Here is a 16,737-nt window from a genome sequence, read left to right as displayed (position 1 = left end):
ATCAGTGCGAAGCCCCGAGGGATCTGGCCGGGTGTGGGGCTGGGAGCGGGGACGTGGAGCCGGGCCCCTCACCTGCTACCACCAGCTGCACGGGGTGGCTGGGCTGCGAGGAGACGAAGGGCTCTGACCGGGGCCTGTAGCTGCAGCCGTAGCTCCCTCCGTGCTGCCGGCCCACGGTGGGGATGCGGAACTCGGCCCCGTCCCCAGTAGGGTCCATGTGTCGCGGCGGGTTCAGGTCTCCAGCCTTGTGCAGGAAGAACCTCACGTCCCGGGGCTGCCCCTGACACTGAATGGTGACGTTTGCCCCTGGGGCGGTGACCCCAGTGGGGCTCAGAGAGATGGAGGGTCGGGGCAAGCTGGGGTCTGTGCACAGGAGACAGGCTGTGAGAACAAGACCCGGGCACCCACCCAGCCCCGGACTCCCAGGCAGGCCCCAGCCACAGGCAGATCCAGGGCCCCGGCAGAGATTCTCTCCCAGATCCCAGAGTCCCCCTGACCCAGAATCCCGGCCCTGCGAGCTGGGCTCCCGGCCCCACAGACACCGAGCCACGGCTCCCTACTGCTTGGGGTCCTCATATGCCCGTTTGTGACCCCTGCCTTGTTTACTGCATCTGGCCTGCCCTGGACACACAGCGACACACGGGCTTGTCTCCGGGGCCCAGCACGACAGGGCCTGAGCCCCACACAGAAAGGGAGTCACCCTGCCAGCTCCCCGGGAGGCAGGGAGGCATCATTATCCCCTTTCTAAACAAGGGGAAACTGAGGCACAGACAGATTCACTTTGTTAGTGAGCTCCCAGGGGCAGGGACCATTTCTTCACTCTGTGTTTATGCAGCGCCTGACACAAAGGGGCCCTGAACATGGCAGGGACCCTACATGCTCCCCCAACACAAGGGATCCAGCGCTATTGAGGCCAGCATTTGCAGAGGTCTCCACTAACTGTGGGCATCTCGGTTTCTGGCGCTTGGCCTGAGGTCCCCCAAGATTGAGGCCCTTTTGAAGGACACTTTTGAAAATCATGACATGCTCCCATCACACAGAGTCTGTGGCCGCGCCAGGAGCTGGGCCAGATCTCCTGGGTCCCAGCCCAGCACTGTGTCCACCAAGCCACCACTTCCCCTGCAGCCCCTGCCTCATTCAGCTCCTGCCGGGACACTGCCTGGGGTGGGGCCTGGAGAACAGAGCGGAGGGGATCATGGGATTAAATAGCGACTCACGGCTCCTACCCACAAGGGGCAGCTTTAAAGTCACCTCCCTGCCCCGAGTCTCCAGGGGCTGCTGCTCCACGGGGGGAGGGATAGCTCAGTGGTTTGAGCATTGGCCTGCTAAACCCAAGGTTATGAGTTCAATCCTTGAGGGGGCCATTTTGGAATCTGGGGCAAAAATTGGGGATTTGGTCCTGCTTTGAGCAGGGGGTTGGACTAGATACCTCCTGAGATCCCTTCCAACCCTGATATTCTATGATTCTATGACGGGCATCCCGTCAGGGCTCAGGGCAGAGCCTGGCTCTGAGTGTCCCATCAGCACCGAGCCCCTGTGAGGGTCTGGCTGGGGCTGGGAATGGGGATGCCGAGCCGGGCCCCTCACCTGTCACCACCAGCTCGACGGGGTCGCTGGGGGACGATGCGGCGGCTGACCCCGATCTGCTGTGATAGGAGCAGCTGTATCTCCCCCGGTCCTCCCGGCTCACGTTCCTGATGGGAAACACAGCCTCCAACCCTTTCGGATCCACAGCTGGGAAATGGCGTCCCTCTTTATTCAGCACGAACCGCATGCCCTGGTGCTGCCCCCGACACCAGACGGCCACGTCTCCCCCCAGGGAGACCCCCCCGCTGGGGCTCAGGGAGATGCTGGGTTTGGGGTAGCTGGGCTCTGCAGGGGGAAGCAGACAGGCCATGAGACAGAGGCCCCGTCCTCACCATGCAGCCTCAGTGGTGGGTCAGACCTGGCAGGCCTGGGGACGGGCTCCTGGATGCCTTTCCACAGTGGCCCAGAGTTTCCTCTGAGCCCTGGGCTAACAGCATGAGACATGGAGCAACCCCAGCCCCTGGGGGCCCAAAGCTCTGCTCCCTAGCAGGAGACAGGCCAGGCCAGTGTCACGGAGTCCCCGGGCCATGCTCTGGAACTGCTCCCCATGAAGCCAGGCAGGACTCTGGGGAAGTCTCCTCTCTGGGAGCAGCCTGTCTGCAGGACACACAGCTCACACAGCTTTCACCTTACTGGGTCTGACCTCGGAGCATTCAGCATCCTCTGCCCCTCCCTGCGCTTCCCACATCGAGTCCGCTCAGGCAGGGATCCTGGGGAAGCCAGAGGGTCCTGCCCCCAAACTTCGCAGTCAGACGTAACTCTCAGGCAGCCAGTAAAACAGAAGGTTTATTAGACGACAGGAACATGGTCTAAAACAGAGCTTGTAGGTGCAGAGAACAGGACCCCTCAGCTGCGTCCATTTTGGGGGGCAGTGAGCCAGAGAACCATATCTGCCTTTCACTCCATGTCCCCAGCTAGCCCCAAACTGAAACTCCCTCCTGCCCCTCCTCCCGCTTTGGGCTTTGTCCCTTTCCTGGGCCAGGAGGGCACCTGATTCCTTTGTTCTCCAGCCCTTTAGCTCTCACCTTGCAGGGGGGAAGGGCCCAGGCCATCAGTTGCCAGGAAACAGGGTGTTGGCCAGTTCTCTGTGTCCAGACCCCTGCACACACCTGCCCTCTAGGGCTCTGCAATGATCACACACCCTTACCCCACCCCCTAGATACTTAAGAACTGCATAGGGGAAACTGAGGCACCCCCACACCATTCAGAGGAACCATTAAGAACAATCCCACTTCATCACATCTCTCCCCCCTTCGAGATCGAACTGAGTGGGGTCACTTTAGCTGGTGACCTGGGGAAGTTTGAAACCACCAACATTCCCATGGATGCCCCAGCACCTCTCCCATTCCTTGGTAGGAGTTACACCAGGCCCTTCCAGTTTCACGCCCTCCTTTAGGTCGGGGGTTGTCGATAGCACTCGCAGGCCGCATGTGGGAAGCTTTATGCGGCCTCTGCCCTTTGGCCACCCCAAAACCCCACGGGGTCAAACTGGGATTGGGTCTTCTCCCCAACAAGCTGGCCAAACACAGCCACTTGGTTAGAGGACTCTTAGCCCTGGTCTACACGAGGACTTTAGGTCGAATTTAGCAGCGTTAAATCGATGTAAACCTGCACCCGTCCACACAATGAAGCCCTCTATTTCGACTTAAAGGGCTCTTAAAATCGATTTCCTTACTCCACCCCTGACAAGTGGATTAGCGCTTAAATCGACGTTGCCGGCTCGAATTTGGGGTACTGTGGACACAATTCGATGGTACTGGCCTCCGGGAGCTATCCCAGAGTGCTCCATTATGACCGCTCTGGACAGCACTCTCAACTCAGATGCACTGGCCAGGTAGACAGGAAAAGAACCGCGAACTTTTGAATCTCATTTCCTGTTTGGCCAGCGTGGCAAGCTGCAGGTGACCATGATGGAGTCCCAGAATTGCAAAGGAGCTCCAGCATGGGCCGAACGGGAGGTACGGGATCTGATCGCTGTTTGGGGAGAGGAATCCGTGCTATCAGAACTCCGTTCCAGTTTTCGAAATGCCAAAACCTTTGTGAAAATCTCCCAGGGCATGAAGGACAGAGGCCATAACAGGGACCCGAAGCAGTGCCGCGTGAAACTGAAGGAGCTGAAACTGAAGGAGCCTACCAGAAAACCAGAGAGGCGAACAGCCGCTCTGGGTCAGAGCCCCAAACATGCCGCTTCTATGATGAGCTGCATGCCATTTTAGGGGGTTCAGCCACCACTACCCCAGCCGTGTTGTTTGACTCCTTCAATGGAGATGGAGGCAATACGGAAGCAGGTTTTGGGGACGAAGAAGATGATGAGGAGGAGGAGGTTGTAGATAGCTCACAGCAAGCAAGCGGAGAAACCGGTTTTCCTGACAGCCAGGAACTGTTTCTCACCCTAGACCTGGAGCCAGTACCCCCTGAACCCACCCAAGGCTGCCTCCTGGACACAGCAGGCGGAGAAGGGACCTCTGGTGAGTGTACCTTTTAAAATACTATACATGGTTTAAAAGCAAGCAAGTGAAAGGATTACTTTGCCCTGGCATTTGCGGTTCTCCTAGATGTAGTCCTAAAGCCTTTGCAAAAGGTTTCTGGGGAGGGCAGCCTTATTGCGTCCTTCATAGTAGGACACTTTACCACTCCAGGCCAGTAACACGTACTCGGGAATCATTGTAGAACAAAGCATTGCAGTGTATGTTTGCTGGCATTCAAACAACATCCGTTCTTTATCTCTCTGTGTTATCCTCAGGAAAGTGAGATATAATTCATGGTCACCTGGTTGAAATAGAGTGCTTTTCTTCAGGGGACACTCAGAGGAGCCCATTCCTGCTGGGCTGTTTGCCTGTGGCTAAACAGAAATGTTCCCCGCTGTTCGCCACAGGGAGGGGGGAATGTTGAGGGGGTAGTCACGCGGTGGGAGGAGGCAAAATGCGACCTTGTAACGAAAGCACATGTGCTATGTATGTAATGTTAACAGCAAGGTTTACCCTGAAAGAGTGTAGCCACTGTTTTATAAAATGTGTCTTTTTAAATACCGCTGTCCCTTTTTTTTTCTCCACCAGCTGCATGTGTTTCAATGATCACAGGATCTTCTCCTTCCCAGAGGCTAGTGAAGCTTAGAAAGAAAAAAAAACGCACTCGCGATGAAATGTTCTCTGAGCTCATGCTGTCCTCCCACACTGACAGAGCACAGACGAATGCGTGGAGGCAAATAATGTCAGAGTGCACGAAAGCACAAAATGACCGGGAGGAGAGGTGGCGGGCTGAAGAGAGTAAGTGGCGGGCTGAAGACAGGGCTGAAGCTCAAATGTGGCGGCAGCGTGATGAGAGGAGGCAGGATTCAATGCTGAGGCTGCTGCAGGACCAAACCAGTATGCTCCAGTGTATGGTTGAGCTGCAGCAAAGGCAGCTGGAGCACAGACTGCCACTGCAGCCCCTCTGTAACCAACCGCCCTCCTCCCCAAGTTCCATAGCCTCCACACCCAGACGCCCAAGAACGCGGTGGGGGGGCCTCCGGCCAACCAGCCACTCCACCACAGAGGATTGCCCAAAAAAAAGAAGGCTGTCATTCAATAAATTTTAAAGTTGTAAACTTTTAAAGTGCTGTGCTTAAAGTGCTGTGTGGCATTTTCCTTCCCTCCTCCACCACCCCCCTGGGCTACCTTGGTAGTCATCCCCCTATTTGTGTGATGAATGAATAAAGAATGCATGAATGTGAAGCAACAATGACTTTATTGCCTCTGCAAGCGGTGATTGAAGGGAGGAGGGGCGGGTGGTTAGCTTACAGGGAAGTAGAGTGAACCAAGGGGCGGGGGGTTTCATCAAGGAGAAACAAACAGAACTTTCACACCGTAGCCTGGCCAGTCATGAAACTGGTTTTCAAAGCTTCTCTGATGCGTACCGCGCCCTCCTGTGCTCTTCTAACCGCCCTGGTGTCTGGCTGCGCGTAACCAGCAGCCAGGCAATTTGCCTCAACCTCCCACCCCGCCATAAACGTCTCCCCCTTACTCTCACAGATATTGTGGAGCACACAGCAAGCAGTAATAACAGTGGGAATATTGGTTTCGCTGAGGTCTAAGCGAGTCAGTAAACTGCGCCAGCGCGCCTTTAAACGTCCAAATGCACATTCTACCACCATTCTGCACTTGCTCAGCCTGTAGTTGAACAGCTCCTGATTACTGTCCAGGCTGCCTGTGTACGGCTTCATGAGCCATGGCATTAAGGGGTAGGCTGGGTCCCCAAGGATACATATAGGCATTTCAACATAGAATCATAGAATATCAGGGTTGGAAGGGACCTCGGGAGGTCATCTAGTCCAACCCCCTGCTCAAAGCAGGACCAATCCCCAACTAAATCATCCCAGCCAGGGCTTTGTCAAGCCTGACCTTAAAAACTTCTAAGGAAGGAGATTCCACCACCTCCCTAGGTAACGCATTCCAGTGTTTCACCACCCTCCTAGTGAAAAAGTTTTTCCTAATATCCAACCTAAACCTCCCCCATTGCAACTTGAGACCATTACTCCTTGTTCTGTCATCTGCTACCACTGAGAACAGTCTAGATCCATCCTCTTTGGAACCCGCTTTCAGGTAGTTGAAAGCAGCTATCAAATCCCCCCTCATTCTTCTCTTCCGCAGACTAAACAATCCCAGTTCCCTCAGCCTCTCCTCATAAGTCATGTGTTCCAGTCCCCTAATAATTTTTGTTGCCCTCCGCTGGACTCCTTCCAATTTTTCCACATCCTTCTTGTAGTGTGGGGCCCAAAACGGGACACAATACTCCATATGAGGCCTCACCAATGTCAAATAGAGGGGAACGATCACATCCCTCGATCTGCTGGCAATGCCCCTACTTATACAGCCCAAAATGCCACTGGCCTTCTTGGCAACAAGGGCACACTGTTGACTCATATCCAGCTTCTCGTCCTCTGTAACCCCTACGTCCTTTTCTGCAGAACTGCTGCCTAGCCATTCGGCCCCTAGTCTGTAGCGGTGCATGGGAGTCTTCCGTCCTAAGTGCAGGACTCTGCACTTGTCCTTGTTGAACCTCATCAGAGTTCTTTTGGCCCAATCCTCCGATTTGTCTAGGTCCCTCAGTATCCTATCCCTACACTCCAGCGTATCTAGCTCTCCTCCCAGTTTAGTGTCATCTGCAAACTTGCTGAGGGTGCAATCCACACCATCCTCCAGATCATTAATGAAGATATTGAACAAAACCGGCCCCAGGACCAACCCTTGGGACACTTCACTTGATACTGGCTGCCAACTAGATATGGAGCCATTGATCACTACCTGTTGAGCCCGACAATCTAGCCAACTTTCTATCCACTTTATAGTCCATTCATCCAACTTTCTATCCACTTTATAGTCCATTCATCCAGCCCATACTTCTTTAACTTGCTGGCAAGAATACTGTGGGAGACCGTGTCAAAAGCTTTGCTAAGTCAAGGAACAACATGTCCACTGCTTTCCCCTCATCCACAGAGCCAGTTATCTCGTCATAGAAGGCAATTAGATTAGTCAGGCATGACTTGCCCTTGGTGACCCCAACAGTGATTTTCTGGCCTGGGAATAAAGTCCCTTCCTGCAGCTTTTGAAACAGACCAGAGTTCCTGAAGATGCGAGCATCATGCACCTTTCCCGGCCATCCCACGTTGATGTTGGTGAAACGTCCCTTGTGATCCACCAGAGCTTGCAGCACTATCGAAAAGTACCCCTTGCGGTTTATGTACTCGGCGGCTTGGTGCTCCGGTGCCAAGATAGGGATATGGGTTCCATCTATGGCCCCACCACAGTTAGGGAATCCCATTGCAGCAAAGCCATCCACTATGACCTGCACATTTCCCAGGGTCAGTACCCTTGATATCAGCAGATCTTTGATTGCGTGGGCTACTTGCATCACAGCAGCCCCCACAGTAGATTTGCCCACTCCAAATTGATTCCCAACTGACCGGTAGCTGTCTGGCGTTGCAAGCTTCCACAGGGCTATCGCCACTCGCTTCTCAACTGTGAGGGCTGCTCTCATCTTGGTATTCATGCGCCTCAGGGCAGGGGAAAGCAAGTCACAAAGTTCCATGAAAGTGCCCTTACGCATGCGAAAGTTTCGCAGCCACTGGGAATCGTCCCAGACCTGCAACACTATGCGGTCCCACCAGTCTGTGCTTGTTTCCCGAGCCCAGAATCGGCGTTCCACAGCATGAACCTGCCCCATTAGCACCATGATGCATGCATTGGCAGGGCCCATGCTTTCAGAGAAATCTGTGTCCATGTCCTGATTACTCACGTGACCACGCTGACGTCGCCTCCTCGCCCGGTATCGCTTTGCCAGGTTCTGGTGCTGCATATACTGCTGGATAATGCGTGTGGTGTTTAATGTGCTCCTAATTGCCAAAGTGAGCTGAGCGGCCTCCATGCTTGCCTTGGTATGGCGTCCGCACAGAAAAAAGGCGCGGAACGATTGTCTGCCGTTGCTCTGACAGAGGGAGGGGCGACTGACAACACGGCTTACAGGGTTGGCTTCAGGGAGCTAAAATCAACAAAGGGGGTGTCTGTACATCAAGGAGTATTTCAGGCAGGACTTCACGGAGGGTTCCAATAAGAAAGGTGCACCTAAGTTATCGTTCTTATTGGAACAAGGAGGTTAGCCTGGCCTCTGATTGATACATGGCTAGATTTACCTCACTGCACCTTCTCTGTGAGTGACTGCAGTGTGACCTAGAGGAATGAGTCCCCTAGACAGGGGAGGAGGCAAATGAGTACAAAACAAATCTGGTCTATTTCTTGTTCTGACCCACTCCATCTATCTTTTACATCTTTGGCTGGCAGCAGACGGTGCAGAAGAACTGCATGTCATCCACATCTCATGGCTGCTCGGCAGAAGATGGTACAGTACGACTGCTAGCGGTCCGTATCGCCTGCCTGCTCACCATAAGACGGTTCAATAGGACTGACTGCAGGACTAAAGAGAATGACCTGGTCAAGTCACTCCAAATTTAGTCCCTGCGCCCATGTCTGCCCAGGCGCTCCCAGCCGACGTGGCCAGGAGCACCTCAGACATGACGATAACGGCTACCAGTCGTACTGTACCGTCTGCTGCCACAAGGCAAGGGGTTGCTGCTACTGTGTAGCAATGCCGTACCACATCTGCCAGCACCCAGGAGACATAGGGTGACGGTTACCTGAGCGGGCTCCATGCTTGCCGTGGTATGGCGTCTGCACAGGTAACTCAGGAAAAAAGGCGCGAAATGATTGTCTGCCCTTGCTTTCACGGAGGGAGGGAGGGAACGGGGGCTTGACGATATGTACCCAGAACCACCCGCGACAATGTTTTAGCCCCATCAGGCATTGGGATCTCAACCCAGAATTCCAATGGGCAGCGGAGCCTGCGGGAACTGTGGGATAGCTACCCACAGTGCAACGCTCCGGAAGTCGACTCTAGCCTCGGTACTGTGGAAGCGCTCCGCCGAGTTAATGCACTTAATGCACTTAGAGCATTTTCTGTGGGGACACACACACTCGAATATATAAAACCGATTTCTAAAAAACCGACTTCAATAAATTCGACCTTATTCCGTAGTGTAGACATACCCTTAAACTTTCTTAACAGCTTTCACTCCATCTCAGACCTTCTCAGAGCTATCCACACTAGATCCTTCAACAGGAAAGTCAGTGGATCCATTCACAACAGAAAATTGATGGCCTTTAGGAACTGAAACTTTCTTGATTAAATCACTTTCACACCCTTCAGTTGCAGTAAACTGCTTGCAAAGACTCCATGAGGATTCCTTTCCCGAGGGGCTTTTCTATGCAACAATTCACCCTGTTGGGGACACTGGGGCATGGCCACTAGGTAACTCGAGGGGATGGAAGACCACAAGTGTCGATGAAGCCCCCTCGCACTAGGCCCCGGTGTCCTTGCCCCCCCCCCCCCCTCCTGCCTGGAGGCACTCGCAGCAGCTCTGCGTGCTAGGCCCAAGTGTCCTTGGCCCCCCCTCCTGGAGGCACTCACAGCAGTTATGCTGAGAATCTGCAACAGTATGTTGCAGAGTCAGACTGCCTGAAACTAAGCAAGGCCAAACAGGGCAGATATGGAAGAACAATGCTGAATAAAGCAGCTTTATGTATAGTTTAACAAATGATACAGAAAATCAGGGAACTAGCTGGGAACTGAATTGGCTGGCTATATGGATACTTGGGGCAGCTTGCTATTGGATAAGTATGCTGGGAAAAAGGATGTATAAAAGCCTGTGTAACTTCCTGCTCTGTTGTGCAGGATTTGAGATTTTATTCTCCCTGTACCTTTTTGCAGCTGCAAATAAACTTTTCTGCTTCTCCACCCCGTTGTGATTATTGGGTGTAGCACACCGGATAACGAACCACTCAAGCTGTTGTTCAGCCTCTCGGCACTGGGTGCCGGCAACAGCTTTTGGCGTCCCTGGGTGGGCTCGAGGCTGCAATTTAGCCTTGCCCGGACCCCTCCTGGAGGTCGAGGATTGCGGCGAGAACCGACGCCCAGCGCGCACCGGTGAGTTCATCGGGGGCCTCGGAGGAGACGCAATTTGATCGACCCCAGAGGGCACAACGGTGCAACGCACTCATATAGTGGAGAAGCTGTTGTGGACGGCGGTGAAGAACCGGTCCCTTAGACGTGGGGGAGGAGCAGCTGCAGGACGGCGGTGAAGAACCGGTCCCTTGGATAAGGTAGGAACCTTTTAAAATCCGGATTGTATGCTCTGTTGGAACCTGGGGACGCCCAGAGTTACCCTGTAGGTATGGGACAGGGACAGAGCTCAGAGGTTAGGGCACGGTGTACGCCCCTAGAGTGCATTCTAGCAAACTGGAAGGTATTTGGTGCGGATCCGATGACTAAGAGCCAATTAAAACGATTCTGTACAGTTGACTGGCCTCAATATCAACTAGAGGACCAGGAGTGGTGGCCACCAGGAGGGTCAATTAATTACAACACGATCCTCCAATTAGTTTTGTTTTGTCAGTGAATGGGTAAATGGAATGAACATATGTATGCGCATTTGTTTCTGACTTTATGTACTTGACCAGATATTTTACAGCACTGTAATCTGACTCCGACTGGTTCGGTAGCAGCTAATGTTAGTCCCCAGACCCCAACCCCCACTGTAATGGCAGAGCCGGTGTCCCCTTCGGCCCCCACACTCCCACCTTATAAGGGTAGGATGCCTCGGGTTACAGAGAGTGCCCCCTCGGTGGTACTCTATCCTTTGCTTACCGAGACGGTTGTGGCCTGCCCAGGGGCAGATGGACGTCAGGCTACCACTATGCACGTTTAAACCCATGTGCCATTCAATCCAATAGACTTAGCAGCTTTTAAAACACAGGCTGGGGAATTCTCAACAAACCCAAGCAGGTTTATTTCAGTCTTTAAGGGGTGCCTCAGTAGTCACAAGCCGATTGAGACGACTGTAATATCCTCCTGAGAACCCTGTTGTCTGAGGTGGAGAGGGATCAGGTTACAGCTAAGGCAAGGGGAGCGTCAGCGTTCAAGCGAAAGGAATCTATCTGTCAAGTTCCTCTCCAAATAATTGTGAGCGGCTCAGGGCATTTCTGGGTATGGCAGGCTTTTGCAGGATATGGATCCCAGAGTTTGGACTGTGGGCTAAACCCCTGTACGACTGTGTAAAAGGAGCAGATCATGACCCCTTCTATTGGACCCCAGAGGCTGACAGGGCATTTAAAATCCTGAAAAGAAAATTGATGGAAGCCCCAGCTCTGGACCTCCCGGATCTCTCTAAGCCGTTTCAGTTGTATGTACATGAACGAAGGGGGGTGGTCCTAGGCGTGCTCACACAGCTGTTAGGAGCATGGAGACGTCCTGTGGACTCCCCCTGTGAATGGAATCTGACAACGGGACACACTTCACGTCAAAAATCATTCAAAGCATCTCACATGCCTTACAGATCCCCTGGAAACTCCATACGCCCTGGAGACCGCAAGCCAGTGGGGTCGTGGAGCGGACCAATCAGACCCTTAAACGGCATCTCTCAAAAGTGTGCCAAGAAGCCTCAATGCGATGGCCTGATGCTTTGTCCCTCGTCCTACTCCGTATCCGCGTTCTCCCAAAGGGTAGATTAGGGCTCAGTCCCTTTGAAATTATGTTTGGAAGGGCATGGCCTATGAATGGCACCCGGTTCTGTCAGGGGAATGGGAGTTGGGTAATGTTTTTTTGTCACAGTATATGTGTTCCCTGTCTGCTGTTCTCTTGTCTCTTCACAGGTATACCAAGAATTCCCAGCCTCTCCCCTTGGATTCTCCTGTTCACTCCTTACAGCCCAGTGACTCTGTGCTTGTTCGCACCTGGAAAGACGAGCCTCTCCAGGAAAAGTGGAAAGGACCCTATACCGTCCTGCTGATCTCCCATACAGCGGCAAAGATCGAGGGACACAAGAACTGGATCCATCACTCTCGTCTGAAGGCAGTACCCGCCCCCTCGTCAGCAGAACAGTGGACCATCCAACCTGCTGACTCCTCATCTAGTGACGATCTCGGGCTAAAGCTACTGTTTAAAAGACACAAATAGCGGGCACCTTAATGCTAAAATGGGCCCACCCAGGTACTGGAGACCCTGGGTTGGGAAGACTCTGGTAATAATTAATTGGGTAAAATTGTTATTCTCTGTATTGGTATTTCCAAACTGTGCATATCGGGAGCATAACTCCTTTGTTTTGCTTGTGCACCATGTTGCTACTTTAACAAACCAGACTGATTGCTGGGTGTGTGCTTCAACTCCACTATCCCCCAAAACGGGAATGCCACTTGACATGCTGCCCTTGACCCTAGCAGAATTAGCCACCACCAAAGAGCAGAAAAGAACGGACTCACCGTTCTGGAACAAGACCTCTTTACAGCAAGCCACCTATCAGGACCAGGAGTATTCAGTTGCAGTACTCACTGAGGGAGTGTTATGTTTTACCCGAAACCAATCTTATCCCTATGGGCATCCTGTGGGAAAGAGCTCCTGTGTTATTACACAGTGGGCTAATGGGTATTGGATAAAGACCAACAGGGGAGGCCAACAGTGTGGGTGTAATGGTTCCTCCCCTTTTAGGGAAACACTTACAAATAATCTTACCACAAAAAAGGGGTTTGGAAATGTAACTTGCTGTCAAGTTAACATCTCCAATCTAGCAAGCCCAAGTGAGAAAACTCAGAGCCAAGGCTGTTGAGTGTTCTCAAAGGGGGGAGTTGTTGGGGACACTGGGGCATGGCCACTAGGTAACTCGAGGGGATGGAAGACCACAAGTGTCGATGAAGCCCCCTCGCACTAGGCCCCGGTGTCCTTGCCCCCCCCCCCTCCTGCCTGGAGGCACTCGCAGCAGCTCTGCGTGCTAGGCCCAAGTGTCCTTGGCCCCCCCGCCTGGAGGCACACACAGCAGTTATGCTGAGAATCTGCAACAGTATGTTGCAGAGTCAGACTGCCTGAAACTAAGCAAGGCCAAACAGGGGAGATATGGAAGAACAATGCTGAATAAAGCAGCTTTATGTATAGTTTAACAAATGATACAGAAAATCAGGGAACTAGCTGGAAACTGAATTGGCTGGCTATATGAATACTTGGGGCAGCTTGCTATTGGATAAGTATGCTGGGAAAAAGAATGTATAAAAGCTTGTGTAACTTCCTGCTCTGTTGTGCAGGATTTGAGATTTTATTCTCCCTGTACCTTTTTGAAGCTTCAAATAAACTTTTCTGCTTCTCCACCCCGTTGTGATTATTGGGTGTAGCACACCGGGTAACGAACCACTCAAGCTGTTGTTCAGCCTCTCGGCACTGGGTGCCGGCAACAACCCCTCACAGAAATTCTGCTCTTACCCTCTTCACCTAGGGCTTGCTCTAGAGCAACACTTTCCTGAGTAACAACAGACTCTTTCTGGGTCTCCCTTACATCCAGAATTACCTCTGGCCCATCCGGCAGATTCCTACACAATCCCCTTTCAGGCAAACTTACAGACTTCCTAGATAACAGGTCAGAAGCATTCTCCTTCCCTTTGCCACACACAAGTTCAGGAATCTTTTCCTTCTTGCTACAGGTTTCCGCACCCTCAGTAGGTAACACAATCACATCACCTTCATGCTCTCCTTGTGCCCCGGCTAGGATCTCACCCTGATTAGACAGAGTTGCTCCACCCTTTCCCAACAACACACTAGCAACAGGCAAAATACAAGCACCAGAATTGTCTGGTCTCTGGGATTTTGCATAGACACTAACTGGATGTGACCTAGTTACAGGGCCATTCTCCCGAGCAGACACAAACTTAGGACCATTCCCTTCCTGGGCTTTAGCTGAATCCAGAACCAACTCTGAGACAACTGCACTATCCTCAACCATCACAGGCTGAAAGGCCCCTTCTGTCTGCTCCACAAACAAAGAGCCCGAGTCACATTCTCCTTTCCCAGACACACAGCTGGGGATCTCATTCCCCTTGTCCCAGCACACAAGGCTGGTCACAGACAACTGCTTGGAGATCAGGGTAGCTCCCTCCATAGGCAAGTCAATACCCCTGACAGACACAGGCATGTTTCCTTCACTGTCACAATTCTCCACCCAGGTAATAGGTAAGGTCCAGGGACACTCATATTCCACTCTCCTCGCCTTCCCACCCTGCTGACTAGACACAGGCATCAGCTCACAAGGCTGCCTAGGCTCATCCAGACTTTCTTTACCAAGCACCTTGCCGCTCCCCACAGATCCCCTGCCCAGCCTGTGTCTCCCCCCACTCAGCCGGGGTCTCAGCTCCCACTGTGCTCAGCACTGCCCTTGCTGTCCCAGTGGGGGCAGGCAGTGAGCTCGCTGCTTTCCTCACTGCATCAGAGCCAGCCTAATGCCCCCGCCACCCCCCCGCCCCCGCTTCAGCATGCAAGAGGGGTGGGGAGCATCTCTCTGTCCCAGGCAGCCCCAGGGGTCTGGTGTGATGATGTAGGTGGAGTGTTGACCTGGGAGTGTGCCCGGGGGATGGGAGACCTGAGAGCCTGTAACCGAGCCAGGAGGGGGAGGGGGAGGTAACACCTCTGCCCAGGAATGTGGACAGAGGCTGCAGCAGGGAGCCTGCTGGGGGGGTTTAGTTTCAGTTTGGTGCTGGGTGGAGGAACGCAGGGAACCCCAGGGCTGGGGTCTAAGCTCCCTGCTCCCCCAGAAGGACTTGACTGAGGGGTCCTGGGTGTCCCCGCAAGCTCTGTTTTGGACTGTGTTCCTGTTGTCCAATAAACCTTCTGTTTTACTGGCTGGCTGAGAGTCTCAGTGAATCCCAGGAAGAGGGGTGCAGGGCCTGGACTCCCCCACACTCCGTGACAACTGGTGGCAGAGGTGCGATGTACTGCACCCCGTGAATGGCGCTTCCTACAGTAAGTGACTGGGGAGCAGTAAAACGAAGGGGGATTGACGGGGACCAGGCATGCTGAAGATTCAGAGAGAGACAGTTTCAGGGGGCGGTTAACCCCTGGGGGTGTGTGACCAGAGAAGGACTTTTGCAGTAACAGGGTCCCCTGGGGGATCGCAGCGAGCGGTCCCAGGGGCGGAGGAGTCTGCAGCTCGACCCTGGTAAAGAGGTGGTGACCTCAAGAAGGACTGGCACACTAGGGGTTTTTCCTGGAAACCGTAGAAAGCTGCCCAGGCCTGCGAGTGGCCAGCAGGGAGATGTACGCTAAACACCTTAAGAGCGACCTGGTGGAGCTGTGTGGTGGAGCTGTGCATCCCTGGAGCGGAGGCGGCTGGAATGGGAGAGGGAGATGAAAATGAGGGAGCTGGAGGATCATGAAAAACAATGTCAACATGAGCAGGAGGAGAAGGAGTGGGAACTTCAGGAGAAGGAGCGGGAGCGTCAGGAGAAGGAGCGGGAGCGTCAGGAGAAGGGGAGGCAACGTAGGCATGAGCAGGAGGAGAAGGAGAAACAAAGACAGCATGAACTGGAGCTGGCCAGGCTGAGGAGCAGTGGGGCCCCGGCTGCGGTGAGTGCGGGGGGACCCAAGACTGCAAGGAACTTTGATAAGTGCTTCCTGGCCCAGCGGAAGGAGGGGGAGGACATAGATAGCTTCCTGACGGCCTTTAAGAATGCCTGTGAGCTGCACAGGGTTGACCCTGCAGACAGGCTCCAGTTCCTCACCCCCTTACTGGACCCCAAAGCCGTGGAGGTGTACAGCCGGATGACAGGGCCGGAGGCAGGGGACTATGAACTGTTCAAACAGGCCCTGCTCCGTGAGTTTGGGCTGACCCCCGAGATGTACCGGAGAAGGTTCCGGAGTCAGCGTAAAACGCCTGAGGTCACCTACCTACAACTGGTCAACCGGATGCAGGGATATGCCCGCAAGTGGACAGCTGGGGCCCAAGCTAGAGAGGACCTGCTTGGCCTAATTGTACTGGAGCAACTGTATGAACAGTGCCCGTCCGACCTGAGGCTGTGGTTGGTGGACAAAAAGCTCGAGAACCCCCAGCACGCAGGGCAGCTGGCCGACGAGTTTGTGAACAGTCGGTCAGGGGGTAGCCGGGAGGAGTCCCAAAAGAACAGGCCCCCCCCCGATGCAGAGAGAGAGTCACCATGGTGCCTCCCAGTGGGGAAATAGGGAGAAACCCCTCCATAGGGGAACGCCTGGGGTCGGGCCCCTCCAACCCACTCGAGGGGACCAACATGACCTGAGCTGCTATCACTGTGGCCAGAGAGGTCACGTACGGACCCATTGCCCCAGGCTCAGGGACAAACTGAGCAGACCCAACCTACCCAGGGTTAACTGGGTAGGGACTCAGCTGGTCGAGGGGCAGATGACCCAGGCAAGGGGGGCTACCGGTTTACCACCTGCTCCGGAGGGAAGAGTACCCCAGGCCAGCTCCGCCAGAGGGCTGGAGGCTCTGGACTCAGGGTGCTCGGTTTACAGGGTGGGCGTGGGGCTGTCCCTCCGCAGAGAGTGCCTTGTTCCCCTGGACGTGGATGGGAGGAAGGTCAATGGATACTGGGATACGGGCGCGGAGGTGACGCTGCCCAGCCCGAGGTGGTGGCCCCAGATCGGGTGGTGCCCAACACCTACCTGACCCTGACAGGGGTGGGCGGGACCCCATTTAAGGTACCCGTGGCAAGGGTACACCTGAAATGGGGGGCCAAGGAGGGCCCCAAGGATGTGGGGGTACACCACCATTTGCCC

General features: G+C 54.0%; 1 protein-coding gene across 1 annotated transcript in view; it reads right to left on the bottom strand.

The window, feature by feature from the left end:
• Window positions 1–16,737, bottom strand: part of LOC140901866 (immunoglobulin superfamily member 1) — a 263,932-nt gene that overhangs the window by 217,209 nt on the left and 29,986 nt on the right. The window contains 2 exon segments of the mRNA XM_078850366.1: window positions 73–363; window positions 1,588–1,872. Of these exon segments, the coding sequence (XP_078706492.1) occupies window positions 73–363; window positions 1,588–1,872 (576 nt within the window).

Source organism: Lepidochelys kempii, chromosome 23 (assembly GCF_965140285.1).
Source record: "Lepidochelys kempii isolate rLepKem1 chromosome 23, rLepKem1.hap1, whole genome shotgun sequence".
In the NCBI taxonomy this organism is placed as follows: Eukaryota; Metazoa; Chordata; order Testudines; family Cheloniidae; genus Lepidochelys; species Lepidochelys kempii.
This window is presented reverse-complemented; position numbering and strand designations above follow the sequence as displayed.